The sequence below is a fragment of the Eriocheir sinensis genome, chromosome 60 (assembly GCF_024679095.1).
Source record: "Eriocheir sinensis breed Jianghai 21 chromosome 60, ASM2467909v1, whole genome shotgun sequence".
NCBI classification, from domain to species: domain Eukaryota; kingdom Metazoa; phylum Arthropoda; class Malacostraca; order Decapoda; family Varunidae; genus Eriocheir; species Eriocheir sinensis.
In genome coordinates this window covers 8881037-8904393 of record NC_066568.1, presented here as the reverse complement: position 1 = coordinate 8904393, position 23357 = coordinate 8881037, and the positions used below count along the sequence as shown (strand labels likewise).

The following is a 23357-nucleotide window of genomic DNA, read 5'->3' as shown; positions in this document are numbered from 1 at the left end:
ACTCACTCTTCTTTTTTTATACATAACTACGTGCACACTACGTACATTTATTTATTTCGACATTATCCTCTCACCTCATTATTTTGCTACTTATTACTCTATAACTCATTATTCTGCTACTCATCTCAATTATTCCACTAATCACCTCATTATCATATTACTCATCTCGATCGATCATTATTCCATTACTACTCATCTCATTATTCCACTACTCATCTCATTATTCCACCACTCATCTCATTATTCCACCACTCATCTCATTATTCCACCACTCATCTCATTATTCCACTACTCATCTCATTATTCCACCACTCATCTCATTATTCCACTACTCATCTCATTATTCCACCACTCATCTCATTATTCCACTTCTCATCTCATTATTCCACCACTCATCTCATTATTCCACTACTCATCTCATTATTCCACCACTCATCTCATTATTCCACTACTCATCTCATTATTCCACTACTCATCTCATTATTCCACTACTCATCTCATTATTCCACTTCTCATCTCATTATTCCACCACTCATCTCATTATTCCACTACTCATCTCATTATTCCACTACTCATCTCATTATTCCACTACTCATCTCATTATTCCACTACTCATCTCATTATTCCACCACTCATCTCATTATTCCACCACTCATCTCATTATTCCACTACTCATCTCATTATTCCACCACTCATCTCATTATTCCACCACTCATCTCATTATTCCACCACTCATCTCATTATTCCACTACTCATCTCATTATTCCACCACTCATCTCATTATTCCACCACTCATCTCATTATTCCACCACTCATCTCATTATTCCACCACTCATCTCATTATTCCACTACTCATCTCATTATTCCACTACTCATCTCATTATTCCACTACTCATCTCATTATTCCACTACTCATCTCATTATTCCACCACTCATCTCATTATTCCACTATATACTCATCTCATTATTCCACTATACTCATCTCATTATTCCACTACTCATCTCATTATTCCACTATACTCATCTCATTATTCCACTATACTCATCTCATTATTCCACTATACTCATCTCATTATTCCACTATACTCATCTCATTATTCCACTATACTCATCTCATTATTCCACTACTCATCTCATTATTCCACTACTCATCTCATTATTCCACTACTCATCTCATTATTCCACCACTCATCTCATTATTCCACTATACTCATCTCATTATTCCACTATACTCATCTCATTATTCCACTATACTCATCTCATTATTCCACTATACTCATCTCATTATTCCACTACTCATCTCATTATTCCACTATACTCATCTCATTATTCCACTATACTCATCTCATTATTCCACTATACTCATCTCATTATTCCACTATACTCATCTCATTATTCCACTACTCATCTCATTATTCCACCACTCATCTCATTATTCCACCACTCATCTCATTATTCCACCACTCATCTCATTATTCCACTACTCATCTCATTATTCCACTACTCATCTCATTATTCCACCACTCATCTCATTATTCCACCACTCATCTCATTATTCCACTACTCATCTCATTATTCCACCACTCATCTCATTATTCCACCACTCATCTCATTATTCCACTTATCATCATTATTCCACTACTCATCTCATTATTCCACTACTCATCTCATTATTCCACCAGTCATCTCATTATTCCACCACTCATCTCATTATTCCACCAGTCATCTCATTATTCCACTACTCATCTCATTATTCCACTTCTCATCTCATTATTCCACTACTCATCTCATTATTCCACTTCTCATCTCATTATTCCACTACTCATCTCATTATTCCACTTCTCATCTCATTATTCCACTACTCATCTCATTATTCCACCAGTCATCTCATTATTCCACCACTCATCTCATTATTCCACCAGTCATCTCATTATTCCACTTATCATCATTATTCCACTACTCATTATTCCACTTATCATCATTATTCACTCATCTCATTATTCTACTCTTGATTATTTCTTGCTTTGATCTCATTTTTCTTTACTCACTTTGTCATTACTTTGCCTTGTCATCTCCCCTCTCCTCTTGATTGATTTACAGGCCTAAGACACCTCCTATTTGTTATCTTCTCAGTATTTTTCTTTTAATTCATCAGCAGTCTTTTAATCCGTCATACATTGCCTCCTTCTTTCTCTCCTCAACTTCACCCACACCCTTCCAGCTCTTCAGGTCTTTCATGTTCTTTTCTTCTCATTTAACATCCTTATTTTCCCTTATGGGGTTGGACAGGAATATAATGATTGAGAATATGGGCTTTCGTACCTTTCTTCAGTGATGTCTTCTCTCCCCTCCAGCTACCATTCTTCTGTCTCCCTTCGTCTTCATGTTCTTGGTGAGGAGGAGGAGGAGGAGGTAAACACAGAACAAGGGATCAATTATAGGAAAACTAACACGTATCAATATGAAAGACTAACAACACCAAACAGGACTCACTACACCCAAGATATGTTGCCTCACTTAACACTGAGAATCTAATCTTGCACCCCCAACCCTCCCTTCTTAAGTTCTTGTATATGTCAAAGTATAATCTATTCTTAACCTGGTAGCAGCAACGGGACAAATTTGTGGATTTACCGTGTACCAGCGACGGGCCAAATGTTTGCCATGATATAAAAAAAACCCAAATAGATGATGCATAAACTGATCACAAATGCGTTGATATACCGTATGTTATGAAATGGTTTGTGTGAGTGATGATTTTTTCTCATTTTTCTCGCTTAGAGGGGCCTTTAAGAAACATGATCCCCGCAGCTACCGGTTTAAAAGTGCACCCACAAACACATCTATTACTTTGCCCCCAACCCTTGCCCCAACCCTCACACCACCCTTCATAAGTTCTTCTATCTCAAACTATTCTAATCTTGAAGGTACACCCACAAACACATTGCACCCAACCCTACCATACCATCTACCTTCTTCCTTGTATCTTAAAAGTAATTCTACTCCAAAATTACATTTTCTAAGGTTTTATATACTTACTAGGTACTAAGAAAACATACACTGACTCCCCCGGTGCCCATCCCAATGACTCCACTCTTGAAGGTTGTTCCAGGGCATCTCCACACCTAGCTTTCAATTCCTTCCTGTACGACCCTCAGCAGGATCAAGTACTCTGCCCCAGCCATGTGTTAGGTGGAGCTTCTTATGGCCTCCTCCTCTGGGCTTGTCTTTCACACACACATCACACACACACACACCTCTGAACTACAGACCAGTATAGTTTGCAAAATATGCGAGAAAGTGATAAAGAAACAATGGACGAAATTTCTAGAAGAACACAATATAATTACAGAAAAACAGTATGGCTTTAGAAAAGGGCAATCAAGTGTAACAAACTTACTGAGCTTCTACTCAAGAGTGACAGACACAACCCAGGAGAGGGACGGATGGGTAGATTGCGTGTATTTGGACCTGAAGAAGGCTTTCGACAAAGTTCCACATACAAGACTACTATGGAAGCTGGAAAATAGAGGAGGATTGAAAGGGAAAATGAAGAACTGGATGGAAAGTTACTTAAGGAGAAGAGGGATGAGAACAGTGGTAAAGGACATGAAATCAGAATGGAGAATTGTTGATAATGGAGTGCCTCAAGGATCGGTATTGGCACCAATACTTTTCCTCGTGTATATAAATGAGTGATATGCTGGAGAAAATAAGCAGTTACATGAGCCTGTTTGCAGACGATGTGAAACTGCTGAGACATATAAGAAACAGTAAAGACTGTGAAATTTTGCAAGAGGACCTAAATAAGATTTGGGACTGGAGTATGAAATGGGAGATGGAGTTCAATGTGAAGAAATGTCATGTAATGGAAATGGGAAAGAGTGAAGGGAGACCAAAATGGACAGAGAGAATGGGAAATGGAGAAATATTAAAAGTTCAAGAAGAGAGATTTGGGAGTGACGATACAAGATAATCAACAGTCTAAGAGTCATGTAAATAGGATATTCGGTGATATATATAGAATGGTACGAAATATAGGAATAGCATTCCATTACATGGATAAGGATATGATGAAAAAGAAGATAACCACTATGATTAGACCAAAATTGGAATATGCAGAAAAGGTGAGGTCTCCCCACAAGAAGAAACATGTAAAAAAAATTAGAAAGAATGCAAAGGATGGCAATGAAAATGGTTCCAGAACTGGAGGGATTGTCATATGAAGAAAGGTTAAAGGAAATTGACCTGCCAACTTTGGAACAAAGAGAAAGGGGAGACCTAATACAAATTTATAAATCATAAGAAAATATAGCTTCCCGCAAAGAAACATAGAGGTTTGGAACAGACTAAGTGAGGATGTAGTATCAGCGAAGTGTGCACAACTTTAAGGAAAAACTGGACAAATACGGATATGGAGACGGAACCACACGAGCGTAAGCCCAGGCCCTGTAAAACTACAACTAGGTAAATACAACTAGGTAAATACAGCTAGACATCCTGACAGTGGGGTAAGGATAAGAAAATAAAGACATCCTGACAAATGGCTGGGTTGAGAATTAGGGATGAGGATAGCTGAATAAGACATCTTGACAGTAATATAGAAATGTACATGGTTGGGCTGAGACTTAGGCTTGAGGACAACTAAATAAAACCATCCTGACTGATATAGAACTGTACATGGCTGGATTGAGACTTATGCCAAACTTTTGTCATTTGTAATCATAAGTGGCTAGTTTGGCATTTTACTTCCACTTTTAGGATGGAGTTAGCTAGAAGCGTTGGGTTCCCACAGCGCTAAGTCCATATGTTACAAACTCAGTCGTAAAATGTGATACTAAGAATCTGAAAAAATAGCTAACCACGCCTTGAAAACTGACCACGAGACAAATCAGCCGCAGTAGTGTTGGTGAAAACTAATGCCATGCTAGAAAAATTTGGTGTTAGACTTGACTATACCTAATTCAAAACAGCCTGACTTACCTATATATATCGAAGTGTACATGGCTGGGTTAAGACTTGGGTTGGTATTGTTAAGACGTTTCCACCCCTCAAAGCAACTATTTCCAAAGGTCAAAAAGGAGATTTGCAGGATAATAATGAGTGTTTTCTTATGTCCATGGTACAGAAGAAGGGTTAAACTACTGGAAAGGTCAGAAAACTATCTATGGAAAGACCCACAACTCCAATGAAAGCCTTGTCAAATGTGTGTGCTTGGGAGTTGAAATACTGAACCCCTTGACTGCGGATTTCCTACAACAAGACATCACCAAGCTACAGGAATGGAAAAAAAAGTGGCTGCTACAACTCAATGAAGAAAAATGTACTCATGCACCTTGGGAGGGGAAATCCAGCACACCAATACCACATGGGAAACACTCCACTATCCACCACAGAGGTAGAGAAAGACATGGGAGTGTATGTCACCAGGCTACCAGCAAAGGCGAAATCCGTGCCAATCGCAGCGGACGGGTTGATAATATGACCCTTGGGCTTGAGGATAGCTAAATAAAGACATCCTGACAGTAATACAACTGCTCTTTATTAAAACAATTATACTATAAACTTATTACATATACTACATTTCATTTAAAAGTACATCCATTTAAGAAAGAACATAAGAACAAGAACAGTTGCATCTACATTAATTTAAAAGCACACTGTAAGCATTAGAGTACATTTTTACATTAGGGTAATTACAAATATTATTGGCTAAGGTGTTAAGGGCTCATGCTTATGGCCCTTCATCATCAGCATCATCAGCATCATCAAGTGACATGGTGGTGGTGGTGGTGGTGGTGGTGGTCGCTGGGCTACGGCATAAAGGCTAGTAGTCAACCCGCCTCCACCTCTCTCTCTCTCTCTCTCTAAACACACACACACACACATACACACGCACACACATTCATACATACATACATACATTCATTCATTCAGCTGTCTCCCGAGTCGATAAAACTAATTATATTGATGAATTTCGATGATGAATGCGAAAAGGAGGAAAAAGCGAATTTCTTTAAGTGCAGCACAAACACACGTACTAATATATGTGTTCGCTCTCTCTCTCTCTCTCTCTCTCTCTCTCTCTAAAGCTTCCTCCTCCCTCCCCTTCCTCCTCTGTTCCTGCATTCTCAGCCTCCAAATAATGATAATGACAATAATAATAAAAGTAATGTGGTAATGGCAATATTCAAACGACAATCACAGCAAACCAAACGGGATCTAAAACGTAACAAAAACGGAAAGAAAAAAAATTGAAATGGAAATAAAATGAAATGTGTGTGTGTGTGTGTGTGTGTGTGTGTGTGTGTGTGTGTGTGGCAGGGTGACACATAGCCCAGCCAAGCCCAGCACAGTCATACGTACACACGCACACACACACACACCATGATCAGCACACAATATTCTGTAGTAATTCTTCATCATGAGGAGGAGGAGAAGGAGGAGGAGGAGGAGGAAAAAGTGAATATAAAAAGATGAAAAAGATGATAATGACCGAGGAAAAAGGAGGAAAAAAGGAGGAGGCAGAGGAGGAGGAGGGGGTGGGGGGGGGGGTCAAAGTCCTACATCCTATCATTGCCACACTGTCCCTGGTCGGCCTAATACAGCAGCCATCGCAGCGACAGCATCATCATCGTCAGCAGCAGCAGCAGCCTTGAACCTAAGCCTCTGTAAGCCTCACGTGTAAAGCTTCCCGTAAGTCGTCCGGCAGACCCACCCAGACCCGTCGAGACCCAGTGTAACCTCCCCTTCCTCTCCTCTCTCTCTCTCGTGTTCATTCTACTCTTTTTCCTTTCTCATACTATGCACCCAACATTACCCTTTGCTATCTGACTTTCTCTTGTACCTTTCCTTATTCCCCTTCTCATTCTTTCTCTTAGCCTCCCCTTCCTCTCCTCTCTCTCTCTTGTGTTCATTCTATTCTTCTTTTTCCTTTCTCATACTATGCACCCAACTTTACCCTTTGCTATCTTACTTTCTCTCGTACCTTTCCTTGTTATTCCCTTTCTCATTCTCACTCTCTTTTCATCCTGTATCTTTCTCTTTCTTACTTTCAAACTTTTCCTCTTTCCTTTCTCCTACTTTCCTACTTTCAAACTTCTCTTCCTTCTTTTCCATATTACTTTATCTTCCTCTCCCTTCTTTTTTTACCTCTCCTTCTTCATCCTTCCTCTATTTGGTTGTCTAGCATTTTTCTTTCCCTAGTTTTTTTATATTTTCTTTCATGTCCTTCCACTAGCTTTCTTTCTCTCTCCTCTTCCCTCCCCTCCCTCCTCCCTGGTCCCCTTCCCCCTCCTCCGACAAGGCATTTATTTTGACAAGATTATTCTCATGTAGACTAACTTCATTTACAAGACACAGTTCATGTTTTCTTTTTCTTTCCATGGTTTGTTTTGTGGTTATTTTTACTCTTTTTTTATGATGTTGCTGTGCTTGTATGATTTATCTTTCCCGGGTTGTATATTTTTCTTTTGTTCTATTTTTGTCTTTTCTAATTCGTCTTGGCATCGTTTTTTTTTTTTCAGAGTTGTACTATTTCTTCTCCTGTTCTACTTCATATTTACATTTTTCTCATTTGTAAGTTGTACTATATTTTCTTTCATTCTATTTCTCCTTTCTCTGTTTTGCATTTTCATCATTTTATATTTACGAGCGGCAGATTCCTTATTCCTTTTTTATGTATTGGACTGCTTAGATTTAACATTTGTCCTGAGTTCCGTCTTTCCAACGTCTTCTAATTCATAACACTCTCTCTTGGTATTGATATTGTGATGTATATTATTATCATTAGTGCTGTTGTTCTTTGTGTGTCAGCTTGTTCACAGTTGACTTTGTTTTTCTTCCTGTTCCTGTCATTCATAACACACTTTCCTCGTCCTGATATTCTCATAACACTTATTCTTGTGCTGCATTTTCTCATTCGTTCCGTTCACATTTCTCAACGCTTCACGTCAACATATATTCATTCATCTCTTCCTGTTTTCTTGTCAATTTGGTTCACATTTTTGGCCACTCACACCACTCTGCTCTGCATTCATCCCATCATTTTCATTCTTTAATTTCACGTCAGTTTCACAATTCAAGATCGTCGTGTGAAAACTTTAGCTTGCGATATCAGGGGATCCAATTTTCTTATGGGTTTCAGATTTCATAACTAAACCAAATTTTCTGTCTAGTTTCAAAGTTCTTTCCTTCCTGGTTTCTGTTGACATGAAATTTCTCATGCAGCCAAATTTTTCAATTCACTTTCTTTCATTTTTGGTTTCAGATTCACTTTCTAATTTCTTTCCTTCTTGGATTCCATCAATGTCAACCTAATCTGGTCAAACTTTTCATGTACCATTTTATCCATTTTCCAATTTTACTTTGATTCAACCTTAGTGATGTCAGTACGTCCAAATTTCTCAACCAAACAAATCTTTTCCACTGCACTTTTCATATTTCCTTCACTCTTGTATTCAGAAAGCCAAAACTTATAACATTGCCGAATCACCTAACATTTCAATTTTCTTCATTTCAGCATCAAAACTTTCATATTTCTTTCCTTCTTGGATTCAGAACGAACAAACCAATAACATCGACAAGCCACGTAACCTTTCGACTTTCATTATTTCCACGTCAACATTTATGGGCTGTGAACAAGTAGTATTTTAAGCCCTACAAACTGTGACACAGGCTGGAGAAAGGGCAGCTTCCCTCTTACCCAACTAACACTCACATACACCAATTCTATCTTTACTCTCAGCTTCAGAAGGTCCATAGTGTCTCCTCAACCACTAATGCGTAGGGCACTTGTAGGCACACACCATGATGCATTTCCTCACTAGGTTGTCACAAGGCAATCTTGTGCCACCAACACTCACTCTAAGGCTCTTCAGCTACCCTGGTGTCCTCATAAACAACAACAGTACAAGAAATAAGCTCTTGGGGGCGTGAAGCAGCTCAGATGCAGGAGGAGGAGGACATATGAGGTCTGTATTTAGTTATTTCACATGACAATCTCAGATTCTTTTGATGACGAAGATGAAGAAATAAGGAAGGATGGAGGAAACAGGAAGAGGAGGAAGGGATATCGGAGAGACAGTTACATTACGTTTCTCTGATTTCATGAGGTGGAGGAAGAAAGAGAGGGAAGGACAGAATGAAAGAAAAGAAGGAAGAAGGATAGGGGAACAAAAGGATATATCAGAAAGAAGGGGAAGTGAAATAGATGAAAGGAAAGATGGTTGGAAGGACAAAGGAAAGGATATATAGGATAGGTGTGTGTTTTGTATCATTATCGAAAAGGAAGGAAGGATGGTTTGAAGGATAGAGGAAGGGCACAGGAAGGAAAGGATATACGAGATGGGTAGGAGGGTGCAAATGTACTTCACCATATCACCTTTTTACCTCTTCAGTTTAAGGTTCCCGACACTTCAACATCCTTAGCACACTGAACTTCCTGACACCCGAGGAAAAACAACAGCTAGCCAGTGACTTCTCGGGCGCTCAGTAAACCCTTCGGAGACTTAAAACTACACAAAACAGTTCTTCTTTACGTCACTGGGGGAAAAAACTGCCACGTTGACCTCTCTCAGATACAGAGTTGAGGAGTCTAAAAATTAACACACGGATAAAATGAAAAATTGACACCGTGGAAAAAATGAGCAAATGTGACGAACGATGAGCCACTGGTCTTGTTTTTGTTGTTTTGTTGTTGCTATTTTATGTGGTGGTGGTGGTAGTGGTGGTGGTGGTGTGTGAACTTGGGTCTCTGTTTTACGCACACACACAAACACACGCACACCAGAAAACACATATTAAGTCTATCTCTCTCTCTCTCTCTCTCTCACACACACACAAATGCACACTTTCTCTCTCTCTCTCTCTCTTTCTCTCTCTCACACACACACACACACACACCAGCTCACCAGTAAACACACATTAAGAAGTCGCTATCTCTTTCACATACACACAAACGTACACTCTCTCTCTCTCTCTCTCTCTCTCTCACACACACACACACACACACGTCCCAGCTCACCAAAACTGCACCTTCATCGTCAGTGTGTCCCACCCGCCGCAAAAAACACGATTATTTATTTTTTGTATAATATTTAGGTACGTTTTTTTGGTTTATATATATATTTTTTTGTTGCTGTTGCCTGCCTACGTCTATCACTACGCTGTTGCATTTCCTATGTTTATATATATATACTGAGTCTGCACAAGTGTGTTTCATTCTATTGAGTCAACAAGCCACATAATAATAGTAATAGTAGTAGTAGTAGTAGTAGTAGTAGTAGATCATAGTAACAATGATAATAATAACAATAATAATCATAATAATAAATAATAATTGTAATCGTGATATAATTGAGGATGACAAAAATGACTTCTTTATTATTATTTCTGTTAACGGCAAAATCCCACACACGCCCAGCTTTGCAAGAACTTCCTACTAGACAGTGGCTTGGGGAGGCAGGGAAGGGAGGGAGGGAGTAGCCAGTTAACATGGGACAATGGAGTGGGGAAGGAGGCAGGGAGATATGGAGGAAGGGAGGGAAAGGGAGGGGCTGGTTATAGTAGTCTTGTCATGTTAGTGATATTAACCAAAAAAATTAAAGGCAAGCTTGATTATGCGAGGTGAGGTGAGGTGAGGTGAGGTGAGGTGAGGTATGGTTGGGTTAGGCTTAGTTTGGGTTAGTTTGGTTTGAGAAGGGTTTGGTTTGGTTTGGGTTAGATTGAGCCGAGTTAGGTTAGGTTAGGTTGGGTTAAACTGCATTAGGTTAGGTTAGGTTTGACGGGGGTTGGTTTGGCTAGGTTATGTTGGGAGGTTGGATGGTGGCAACACTAGTCATTCTGCATCAACTGATTCACTCGAGTCAAAAGATGCAAGAACATGCGAGTGTGTGTGCGCGTGAGTCTGTGTGTGTGTGTGTGTGTGTGTGTGTGTGTGTGTGTGTGTGTGTGTGTGTGTATAGACCAAACTAAATCACTCTCTTTCTCTCTCTCATTGACAAGATGGCCCCTATATACCATGGATAATATATAGCGATGGTGGTGGTGACTCAAGCCTTTACCAGGAAGGGGATGAACAAGGACTGGGTGGATAGGAGTAAGCACGGGGAAAGATTAACAGATAACTAGAAATGAGAGTGGTGGTGATGGTGGTGGTGGTGGTGGTTAAGTGTGAGATATGAGGGATGAAAGAACAGAAGGAAAGGAGGATTGCCAAGGCCACTGCTTCCCCACCTTGGAGGCTTTCCAGGGAATATTTGAATCCACAGATGTTGTAATTTGGTTGTGTTGTGTCTGCTTCATTTCTGGGATACTTTGTGGTGATATATTTGGATTCCTTTTGGCTTGGAAGTCAGCAAGAACCTCCACCAATGACAGAGCCTTGCCAGGGAGGGAGGACAGGGGTGGGACGGCAGGGGTGAGGAGGGACAGTATTCATGGACCTGAGCACGAGGATACATAAAACTGGACTGGTAAAATTATGTAGAGTTTTGAGGTAAAATACACAAATCAAGAGAACTTTGGTGTGTTAGCAAACTGAGTATTGATCACTCAGCCAATTTCTTGCTACCATTTCTTTGTGCGTTGTTATATGAAGAAAAGAGCAAAAACATCCTTTCGTCTTGTGGTAAAATGCATAATACCAGGATCAGATGGTAAACTGGTGTGTCGGTTGAATAAATATCTGACCTTCCATATTAATTTAAGGACTTTTTTGTGTTGCTAAGTTAAGAAAGAAAAGCAAAAACAACCTTTTGTCTCATCACAAAATGCAAAATAAAGGATCAGATGGTAAACTTTGGTGTGTCAATAGACTTTAAATATCTAAAGACCTTCCATATAACTTTCAGCAAGATTTTGTGTTGCCAAGTTAAGAAAGAAAAGCAAAACCAATCTCTCGTCTTATGGTAAAAATGCACAATTCCAGGATGAGAAAGCTTTTGTATGTCATTAGGTTAAATATCTAATGATCTACCACATTATTTTTTTGTGTATTGCCAGGAAATAAAAAAGGGAAAATAACAAATCTGGGTTCCGTCAAATGAGAAACTGAGATGCGTTAGCGAGTTCAACATTTATTGGTCAGCCATAATATTACCACCAATGTCTGCGCTGCTAAAACAAGAAATGGCTAAAGAAAAAAACCTTAACGATACAATAAAAACCTCTCGACGGGCTGCGCCAACCATCTCCGTCACATCTTAGGATTAAAATACCGAAAGCAGACCTCGAGAGTCCTCCTAAAGTGTGGGTTTTTACTCTACTGTGATGATTTAAAGACTATAAATTTCCTTAGCTTCCCACGCCTCCCTTCCTCACTCACTCACACTCACCCCATGAATTTCCTAGCTTTCCACACATCCCACACTCACCCTATCAATTTCCTTAGTCTCCCATGCCTCCCTCACTCACTCACACATTCCCTGCCATTGTTAAGTCTGCATGAAGCTCCTCTAATGTAAACTGACCCCTCCCATTACACCCGTTTCCCAAGGAGAAGACTAACCAGGTTTTCATGTGTGATTTCCCTGTTGAAGATGGAGAGGTCGGGCATGGCTATCATTCTTGGTGTGTGTGTTGCGAGCCTGTCAGTGGTTCTTTAGGTATTGTGACTCTCCCTCAGGCATTTATTCTCTTTCATTAACATATAAGAAGCTTTTGAAATGTAATGAGAACTGTTCCTTACATGTTCCCCTTGCTAAATCATTCTTGGTGTGTGCTGCAAGCCTGTCAGTGCTTCTTCAATCTCTTATTATTATTATTTATCCTCCTTCATCGACATATAAGAAGGTTTTGAAATGTATGAGAACTGCCCTTCATATGTTACCCTTGTCAAACCATTCTTGGTGCGGGCCTCTGATCTTTTACTGTGGATTGTCATTCTACTATATTTTGTCCCTCTCTCTCTATGTCATTTATTTTCCTTCTTCTTCAACAAAAGCCTCTGAAATGTAATGAGCACTGTCCTTTCATACGTTCCCCTTGTCAAATAATTCTCCGTGGGTGTTGCTAGTCAAGTCCCGAAGGTTGGTATGCCCGGTGTTGTGTTCCTCTAAGGCTTCACCCAACTGTTGCTCCCTACCACAATGTTCTTTAATCCCGTAAGCTGCTGTGAGTCGAGGGGAGGAGAGGGGGGGAGGGCCGAGGAGAGGAGGAGGAGGGACCAGAGGGATAATTAAACGGCATATTACTGCGTTTCTGGTCACATAAACGCATGCACTCACACACGCACACACACGCACACACACACATACACACACATCATTTTCTTGTGAGGATGCAAAAGACAGGAAGGAGAGAAAAAAGATAAAAGAGGTAAAAATAATAAAGATGGAGTAAAGGAAGAGAATGAGAGTAATGGAGGAGGAGGAGGAGGGAAGGGTCCATCAGTCAAGCCTAACAAATGCCACAAAAATGACCCCTAAATTTCCGTTCCATTAGACAAATTTTTCCTTAAACATGCAAAAAATAAAATGGTGGTGTGTTTGTGAGACAGAGAGAGAAAGAAAGAGAATCACCCTTGAAGATATATATCAACTGTGGGAAAAAAAAAAGAAAGTTGTACTCGTTTCTCTGAGCATAAAATGATTGCTATGTACAAGGCAGGAAGAAAGGAAGGAAGAAAGGGAAGAAAGAAAGAAGGAAGGGAAGGAGTTAGGAAAGGTAGGAAGTAAAAATGGAAGTTAAGAAGAGAGAGGAAGCGAGAGAAGAAAGGAAGAGGAAGATAAAAACAGAGAGGAAGGAAAGGAAGAAGAGAAATGGAGGTAGGAAAGAAAGGAAGGAAGGAAACAAGGAAGTGAGGGAATTAGAAGGAAAGAATAAAGGGAAGGGCAAGAAAGAAAGAGGGAAGAGAAGGAAAGAATGTAGGAAGTTAGAGAAGTAAAAAAAAGGAGGGAAGAAAAAAGCAAGAAAACAACCAGAAAGCCTCAGTGAAGGAGCCCCAAACAGAGACATCGCGCGGCCACACCACAAGGCTTCCGACACTCTCTGTAGGGCCTGTTGGGGGGGTCAGGGAGCACCGTAGGGGAGGGGAGGGGAGGGAGGGGGAGGGGGTGGGGGTAAAACTGCTATGGGGTCGAGGGGGGTCTAGGAGGCAGACACTAAATGGGGGGGGATTAAAACATCTCTCGGCACAAATAAAGAAATAAAAGGCGAAATTTTCCATGAGCCTTGCATAACAATTTCATCGTCTCTGCTATTCCCCAGCTCGGAGGAGGAGGAGGAGGAGGAGTGTTGGGGTGAGGGAGGTGTGGTGAAGGTGTGGTGAAGGTGGTGGTGGTGGTGAGAGCCTACAAGTATAATAACATTGGCACTAACTGAAGGAGACAACAACTCACAACTCGTCGCTAGCAGAGGCTGGGCTGGCTGGCTGCTGGGTGACTACCTGCTGCTGGGGCGGGGAGGGGAGGGGAGGGCGGGGCAGGGCGGGGCGGGGCGGGGGAGGAGTGGGAGGGGAGCCGCTGGGAGGGTGGCGTGGCAGACACACACAGACAACAGCTTCCCCCACAGACTCGGTGCAACACCACGTCGTCCTAACTAAGTCCAAACAGTACGCCACCTCCGGGGTGTGGCGGGGGCGGGGGCGGGCAGCCGGCTGTCTCCAGTCCCGGGGCGGGGCGGGGCGGGGGGGCAGGGGTGGGGGTCATCCGCTAGTAATGTTCCGACGTATTTACACTTTACACGGGCAACCGGGGCGGCCGGGCGGGGCCGGGCGGCCAGACTGCTGCAGTGTGAGGTACGGCCGCCCTGGCCCTCCTGGCCTGCCCGGCGGCCTGCCCCGGCGGCCGCCCCGCCTCACCGGGACTCTGTACAGGCTGGGGCCCGGCGGGGGGCGGGGTCAGGGGTGACGGGGGTCTGGCGGCCAGGGGGCGGCGGCCTCAGTTGTCATTGACGGGGGCCGCAGCAGCACCCTCGGAGGAGTCCACGGCCGCCGAGCCGCTGCCGCCACCGCCGCCGCCACTATTGGCCACCTCGCCTCGGTAGTGTGGCGGGATGAGCTTGTTGTTCAGCTCTGGCTGGATCTTGATCTCTGGAACACACAAACACACACACACTCTGTTACTGGGCACACAAACACACACACACACACACACACCAACAACTAGGCAAATACACACTGCTCAGGTCATTAAGAATCCCACTACTTCCTGTAGTAATAATTTCCTGAAACAATAAGATTTGCTTTTTGGCTGACAAATATAGAGAGAAATATGAAGCTGTTACTGACACAACCTCATAAGTACCTAAAATTGTTGCTGCTCCGTAAAAGACAATGGCACTTGATGCATCAATAATGTACACACACACACACACACACACACACACACACTAAAGATTTATGTTACGCGCTAGTCTATGGCACAGGACTTTTCCCTCTCCCTCTCCTCTCTTCCCTTTCTATCCTTCTCTATCTCCTCCATTGATATATATATATATATATATATATATATATCTCTCTCTCTCTCTCTCTCTCTCTCTCTCTCTCTCTCTCTCTCTCTCTCTCTCTCTCTCTCTCTCTCTCTCTCTCTCTCTCTCTCTCTCTCTCTCTCTCTCTCTCTCTCTCTCTCTCTCTCTCTCTCTCTCTCTCTCTCTCTCTCTCTCTCTCTCTCTCTCTCTTCCTGCCTGGTGTTGGGGTCTTTCTCTTCCTTCCCCTTTTCCTTTACTCCCTCTCTCCTTCTCTCTCTCTCTCTCATCTCTCTCCCTTTCCCCAACCTTTTCTATCTCCCTCTCTTTTTCCTCCCTCTCCCTCTCTCTCACCCTGCTCAGTAAAGTTGTATAGCGGAGGCAGTTCCCTGTTGTTGGGTAGCCTGGTATTGGGATCCCTGAGTTCATCGAAAAACTTGTGGGCACAGGCCTGGAGCGGGGTGATGCGGGCTGAGGGCGTATACTCCAGCAGGCGCGACACCAGGTTGATGGCGTCCTCGGGGGTCCTCTGCCTGAACACCTGCGGGAGGGACAGAAGGAGGTGTGGTTAGTGGTGAGCTAGGGATTGTTGTTGCTGTTGTTGTGGGAGGGAGTGAAGGAGGACGTGCAATTAGTGGTGGAAGCTGTGGATTGTTGTGGTTCGGGTTAGGGGAGTAATTGTGAATGTGTATGAGAGAAGAGGGAGAGTAAAGGAAAAAGATTGTGTAAGAAAGAAAAGACAAAAAAATTGTTGTGGTTCAGGTTAGGAGAGTGATTGTGAGTGTGTATGAGAGAGAGAGAACAGGGAGAGTAAAGGAGAAAGATTATGTGTGAGAAAGAAAAGACAGAAAAAGAAGAGGTGATTGTGTGTGGAAGGACTTGGAGAGATTGAGTGAGAGAACATTATAATAAGAGGTTACAGGGAGAAAGGGAGAATATGAGAAAAAGTGTGTAGAGAGAATGTGTATGGGAGAGAGAGGATATGGAAAGTTGGAAAGTTTTGTTTAGTCGGCGCAACATCTGTGGTCATATGCTGGAGAGACAGAAGGGGAAGGAATTATAGGAGAAGGGAACAGATCCCAGGAGACGGGACACAACCCCCGATTAATACCTGGTACCCATTCACTGCTGGGTGGACAGGGGCGTAGGGTATCGGAAAAGCCGCCCAAATTTTTCCACTCCGCCCGGGAATCGAACCCGGGCTCTCTCAGTTGTGAGTCGAGTGTGCTAACCACTGCACCACAAAGCCCCCAGAGGACATGGAAAGAGAAATCAAAAGTATATGTAAGAAATAGGAAATGGGGAAAAAGATGGAGAGAGAGAATGTGTATGGGAGAGGATATGAAAAGAGAAACAGAAAGAGTATATAAAGAAATAGGAAATGAGGAAAAGATGAAGGGTATAAAAATAGGACATGGGGACACTGTAAGAAATAGGACATGGGGGCAGAGTTCAAGAGAGGGAAAGCACATGTTATTGTTACCCTTCCCTCTGTTACTAAGAGAAATGGCGTTTGGATGACCATGGAGATTATTACTATTATGATGATCACTGATAATTTGGTGGTGTCTGTATGCAGTTCCATCAGTGGCAAGGCAGTGTCACAGCAGCACATTTTCGGCAGTGTTTGGCTTTTCTTTACCAGTGCGAGCATCTTTGTTTATGCCAGGGATGAATCGACCGCTCTTCTATTCTTCTCACCTAGTGTTGGAAAAGTTCGGAATCATTCAAACAAACTGATTTCCACTTTTCACATCTTTTCTTCTCCCTCTCCCTTCTACTCTTACTCTCTCTCTCTCTCTCTCTCTCACCTGTCTTATTTCTCCCCTCTTTCTCTGTCACCCTGCTCTCCTTTCTCCATCTTCTCCCTTCCCTCTCTCCCTTTCTCACAAAACACACGATGAATTAATCCAGAGCCGGTAAGGGTTCCCAGCGCCAGGGATTGAACCCACGACCAGCAAGATGAGAAGCCACTCCATTAGCCAGTCAGCCAGAGATGCCCCCTTGCTGAATGAATCAAGGCGGCTTTCCATGCCAGACGAGTCCGCAACACTGCGATGAAGGTAGATTAGTCATGGGAAGCTCTTTTCATTCTGTGAGTGCATAAGAAAGCAATGATGTGTTTGTGGTTTGCATGAGGCCCTGTGTGGCGTGCTCAGAGAAATCATACTTCCGTGAGGCACCAAAATTTTGTGGACTGTTCAAGAAGTAAATTCAGACCTTTCTTTTTGAGGTCAGCGGTGATCTAAGAAAAGGTGCTGTGATGGATGAGTCAAGAGTTTAGTCTGCCACTCTTACTGACTTGATTAATATCTGCTGCTGCGTGAATTGTAGTACTTACAGACAGGCGAGTTATATTTTGTCGAGCACTAATGCATTCTGCAGGTGAATTGGATCTCTGGAGAAACAAGTAGTATGAGTATTATGTTTACTATCATCATCATTATTATTCCAAACACACCTCCCTCTACTGATGAGTCCATGCATGCTCTTTTTCACCTAGAGTAAACAATGGAAGCATGACTCAAGCCCAGAGGAGTCAAGCACCTTTTGTTCCTCTCCATCTTGCTGCTAAACCTCCAGACCCAAGAGACAAGGACTTGATTTTTTGGTGCTCGTAATGGCACAGAAAGATGCCAAAAAATATATATGCTCATGTGATACTGCCTTCAATAGCTGGAATAATATTAAGAGGTGAATGTGTGTTACTCCATGTGTGCGAGTGTGTGTGTAGGTGCTCGTATGGCAGAGAAAGATGACCCAAAAATATATGCTCATGTGACACTGCCTTTGTTAGCTGGCAAAATGTTAGGAGGAGGTGAATGTGTGTTACTCCAGAGACGTGTGTGTGCGAGTGTGTGTGTAGGTGCTCGTATGGGTAAGAAAGATGCCCCAAAAATGTAAGCCTTCAATAGCTGGTAATATGGTGTGAGGAGGTGAAAGTGTTACTCCTGAGACTGTGTGTGTAGGTGCTCATAATGGCAGAGAAAGATGACCCCAAAATATATGCACATGTGACACTGCCTTCAACAGTTGGCATGATTTCAAGGAGTTAAAGTTATGTTACTCCTGAGAGATTTTGTGTGCGTGTGTCTGTGAGTGCGTGCATGTGTGTGTGTGTGTGTGTGTGTGTGTGTGTGTGTGTGTGTGTGTGTGTGTGTTAATCAAGTAGTAATATTTAGGCCATACTATCACTAATGGAGAAAATTAGTGTCATAATTATGAAGCTGTTACCCCACAAAAACTCGTTATAAATGGGTCTGGCACACTGACATTACTGAAAGACGTGAGAGCTTGTAAAAATGGGCATCATAGAAGTACAAAACATTGTCAAGCAGGGACAGAAGACTGACGCACACAGACAACCAAACAAGGGAGAAGCGATTGATATGAACCCAACAACTAGCAGGCTTTTCTGTTGTTTTGCCCCTGAGCTGCCTGTGGTGGTGGTGGTGGTGTGATATATGGTGGTGGAAGGTCATGCATAAATGCCTAATGATCGGCCTAATCACACGTGGCAGCCATAACTAAATGCAATATGTTTTCAACCTACACTTAAGTTCATTCAGTCACATTTGCCCACATTTACACCAAAAATAAATACTATAAAATGTTAGAAAGGGCGAAGAGATGAGTTTCATTTCATCGTTTAGAGGAAATAATTGCTAATATGTTTGTTATCAGTGAAATTTGTCAGAAAAGTATAGGAACTTATTTCTGTACCCATAAAATAATTCCAATCAACTAAATCAAAGAATAATAAATTCAATTCCTGCCTCTCATCCAAGACAACTTTCAGCCTTCATCAATGACTAACCACATGCTGTCCCGATGACCGCCTATCAACCTGGACTTTAGTGAAACTCTCCCAAGAGGATCAAGTGGAGCTCTAAGGGGCATGAGGAAAGTAAGAATGGCACCACTATAAAAACACTTTCCCGTGCAACTAACGAACTGGGGCTGACCAACTGGCTGCATCAAGAAACCCTACTGGACCTTTGGGATGTAGGGAGAAGAAATAAAATAAAATAAAATTAAATTAAATATATAAAATGGTAATAAAAAATGTAGCAGTAACTTATCACTCAGCAGCTTTGGGCCGTTCTCAGAGGAGTTCTTGTTCAGGCATTTCCTCAACTAGTATTTTACTATTAGATGATTTAAAATTTTGTCTACCAAGAAAAAAATAATTAAAACTTACCACGAATCAAGTGCAAGCGTTTTTGTCTTGTGAGTGACCTGATCTATAAGGCCACAGTGCCAAAACAATAAATGTTACGAAGCTAGACAGACCGAACACTCGAACCTTAGTTGTTACAAGGCAGCGTAACCTGAAGTATAGACGTTACAAAAGCTGCGTGTACAAAACAACACAGATGGAAAACCGGAATTACAGATGACACGAAGCAGCGGCAGCATCCAAACCTTCAGCAATAAACGTTACGAAAGCTTGGTCACCACAACAATAAACGTTAGGAAACCCAAGACCGTCAACACTCAGCTATAAACACCACGACCAAATCAAGAACTATAGACGCTAGACAAGGATACAAACTATGGGTGTTACGAGCAGTAAGGGAGCGGCAGCGTGAGTCTCGTTACGTCTATACAAGTCCACTATGTTAGGACATTGTTAGGGGGCCACCTCACCTCAGGGGGGAGGGGGAGTGAGATAGAATAAGAGAAAGAAAACAAGTAGGAAAGTATTGACAGACAGAAATAGATATAAATAAAGATAGATAAAGAGAGAGAGAAGGGGGGACCATAACAGCACTCTGGGCCACTCGTCTCTACTAACTTTGCCCGATGGTCCTCCACACACACCCTCGCCACACCATGGTGGGAAATAACTAAAACAAAAGGGGAAAAAAAAAAAATAATAAAAATAAACAGGGTGGACAATTCCATCAAGTTACCTCTAAAAAATAATTAAGTATAAAAAAACAAAGAGGCAGCGATGTTACAGGTTTTCCTGCGATGGCTGAAATTTGTTCCATTTTTAGATACATGTACACTAAGAAAGGGCTGACATGTGCTACTTTACTAGACACTGGGGTGACTAAACTGTGCTTCCATATATTCATTTTTAGATATATGTACACTAAGAAAGGGCTAACATGTGCTACTTTACTAGACACTGGGGTGACTCCTCCTGTATTTGATCTTCCTTTCGGCCACCTCTTTTGCTTTACTTTTAGGAGCAGCGAGTAGCGGGCTTTTTTTTTATTATTGTTTTCTTTTTTTGTTGCCCTTGAGCTGCCTCCTTTGTTGTAAAAAAAAAAAAAAAAAAAAAAAAAAAAAAAAAAACTGTGCTTCCATATCTGTCATTAAAAAAAATCAGTGCGGGGAGGCATGGAGATCCAAAGGGCCTCTGTAGTCCTGGCAAGCAGTGAGAAGCCTGACCTCTCTCTACCTGCATCCCACACAGAACTTTTCATAAATTAAACAACCAAGTAACCCACTGGAAGATGTTCAGTCCTCAAAGTAGTGTGAAGTGAAATACTTGTAAACTATTTAACTATGATGAACATTGTTTATGTGGGTGTAAATAATTGTTTATCTGTACCCAGGAAACCTTGCTAAAGACACCCCCCACATACACACACACAGATCTCCACTAACCGGTGTCTCCACTCCTGGGGATGGCTCCAGACAGCACCTCCACAACCTAAACTAATGATGCTGTACATCTTCTAGGCAGCTGAACACACCAGCCAAACACATCCTCAGCTAACCCAGCTCCTCCATCAATTGTGAGTAACCTACACAACCCACAAGTGAACAGTACAGTAGTGAAGGAAGAAGCAGAGGAAGAAGCAGTGAATGCCTGCCGTCAGCCATCGCAGATCACAACCCTTGCCAACACCATTAAAATTGAAGATATATAAAAGGTTCACCTGAACAGTAAACACACAGAAAAAAACAAATGACAGGGTGTGTGCAGGAGATTTCATTAAAAACAAACTTGCAAAAATAGGGCAAATAACTATTTAATCTCAGTTCAGTCATCCCTCGGTTTTTGTGGGGTTCCATTCCTCAGACCTCTGCAGAAACAATTCTGCAAAGTGTTGCCCCTTCCTGAGGCTCTGTGCATCCATATTGAACCAAATTTACAGCATGGCACAAAACAAAACACTCGAAAATACGCAGCATATGTGAAGTACTGCAGCTGGGAGAGAAAGGCTTGAGGGCCCCCTCTCACGAAGTCTCCCATGCATGCATGGGATATGTCTGGTAGCAAACACCAACATTTTCTGATGGATGACCCAAACTTTCTATTGGGGACTTCCTTTTTTTGACCGTGCACCTTTCCTTTGCAAGGACAAACCCTAAAAGTATAACACTGCAAATATTATAACTGCAAAAACAATATAGCAGCATTTTGCTTCACTTCTTTGTGGGTCTGAGCACTTTTCATTATTATTGTTACCAGGAAAACCCACAATAGTGAGAAACTGCAAATATTAAACCCAACAAACGAGGGATGACTGTCTCTTCCTTCCCAGGCCAAGTGTTTGGGGGGGGAGGTGAGGGGAGCTAAGGCACCCAGCAACACAACAGTCGCGGCCACACACCGCCGCTGCCACTCCCTTACTTACTCTAAGCTTCTGGTGCTTTTTATCATGGTTTGGCGCATCAGCTATTCGAGTCAGCAATGCCTGCAACAAACAGCACCGCCTCCTGTTAGCACCGGCCCAGGCCAGGGTGGTGGACCATCCTAAATGTGTGTGTCTGTGCATGTATTTGTTTGTGATACACATGAAGCAATATAAACTTGTCTGTGTGTGTGTCCAGGTTCTTAGCTATTTGTTTATAACAAGGTTGAGTCAAATTCAAAGTGTGTGACATGCACACACTCCATTCACCCCCCACCTCCCCCTCACAAGACTCTTCTGCCCTGCCACAAGGATGCTTCATCAGGGGTGTACTCTGCCCTAAAGAAAAAAAAGAGGTTAATTTCTAAGGTCATCCATCCTGATGGGTATCAGTGACTTGTAACAAATATGATACAAGCAACAGCCTTCATTGGGACTAACACGGCTATTACTTTATTCTAATGCATTATCACAACCTTCAACAGTGCCTGAACTACTGCTACAGACACAAGACGTCAGGAACACACCAAACTTGTCCCATAGAAACACAAGAAAGGAGAATGGCAGGGAGCTTGTCAAGGGTAAAATAGAAAGAGAATGAAGGGCATGTGGTGAGCTTGAGGGTACAACAGAAAGGGAAGGAGGGACATGAAGTAAGTCTTCTGTCAAGGATAATAAAGAAGAGGAAGGGTGTGTAATAAGCCTGCTGTCAAGGGTAGAACAGATGAAAGAGGAGGGGCATGTGGGAAGCTTCAACACCTTGAAGACCAGGCAGGGAGGAGATAGGCCATGTATGGGAGACCTGACAACAACAAATCTAAAATACACACGCACATCACAAACACAATCTGGGTCCTCTCTACGGCTATGGTGTTCTGTTGTCTGCATAACCTTCACTTCAGGAGGCTCGGTGAAGGAAGTGTGGGGCCAGATATCAAGAAATAATTAAAGAAAAATGTAGATAAAAACCAGTGCATAGAAATTATTTTAATAGACTAACAAGCAATACCTGAGAAATGAATTAAGTCCTACCTTCTTCAGATGTCACCTGTTGTTACTACTATTACTACTACTGTTGCTACTACTCCTACTACTGTGACTAAAACCAGATGCAAAAACACACACACACACGCACACACACACACGCACACACACACACACACACACACACATACTGTTAGTCCCCCACACAGCATACATGAGAGGCATTTCAAGGCTGAGTTTACCAAGACTGAGAAAGACAAACAATGAGCAAGCAAGCAAGCAAACGAACACCTGTCCAACATAACGAGTATACAAGGAAAACAAAAACACCGCAATGCTTGGCTGTTTGCACACGTGTGTGTGTGTGTGTGT

General features: G+C 42.2%; 1 protein-coding gene across 8 annotated transcripts in view; it reads right to left on the bottom strand.

Annotated features, from left to right (window-relative positions):
* Nucleotides 1-5520: 5520 nt before the first annotated feature.
* The window catches only part of LOC126985878 (protein kinase shaggy-like), a 71954-nt gene continuing 54117 nt past the window's right edge, over nt 5521-23357 (bottom strand). For 4 of the 8 annotated variants that reach the window (XM_050841366.1, XM_050841362.1, XM_050841363.1 and 1 more), the window contains exons 7-9: nt 22005-22064; nt 15760-15946; nt 5521-15031 (exon numbers count right to left, since the gene is read on the bottom strand). In XM_050841366.1, the coding sequence (XP_050697323.1) occupies nt 14880-15031; nt 15760-15946; nt 22005-22064 (399 nt within the window). In that variant the 3' untranslated portion in view covers nt 5521-14879. The remainder of the gene's footprint in view (nt 15032-15759; nt 15947-22004; nt 22065-23357) is intronic. The other 4 variants (XM_050841368.1, XM_050841364.1, XM_050841365.1 and 1 more) reach the window with 1 other exon arrangement.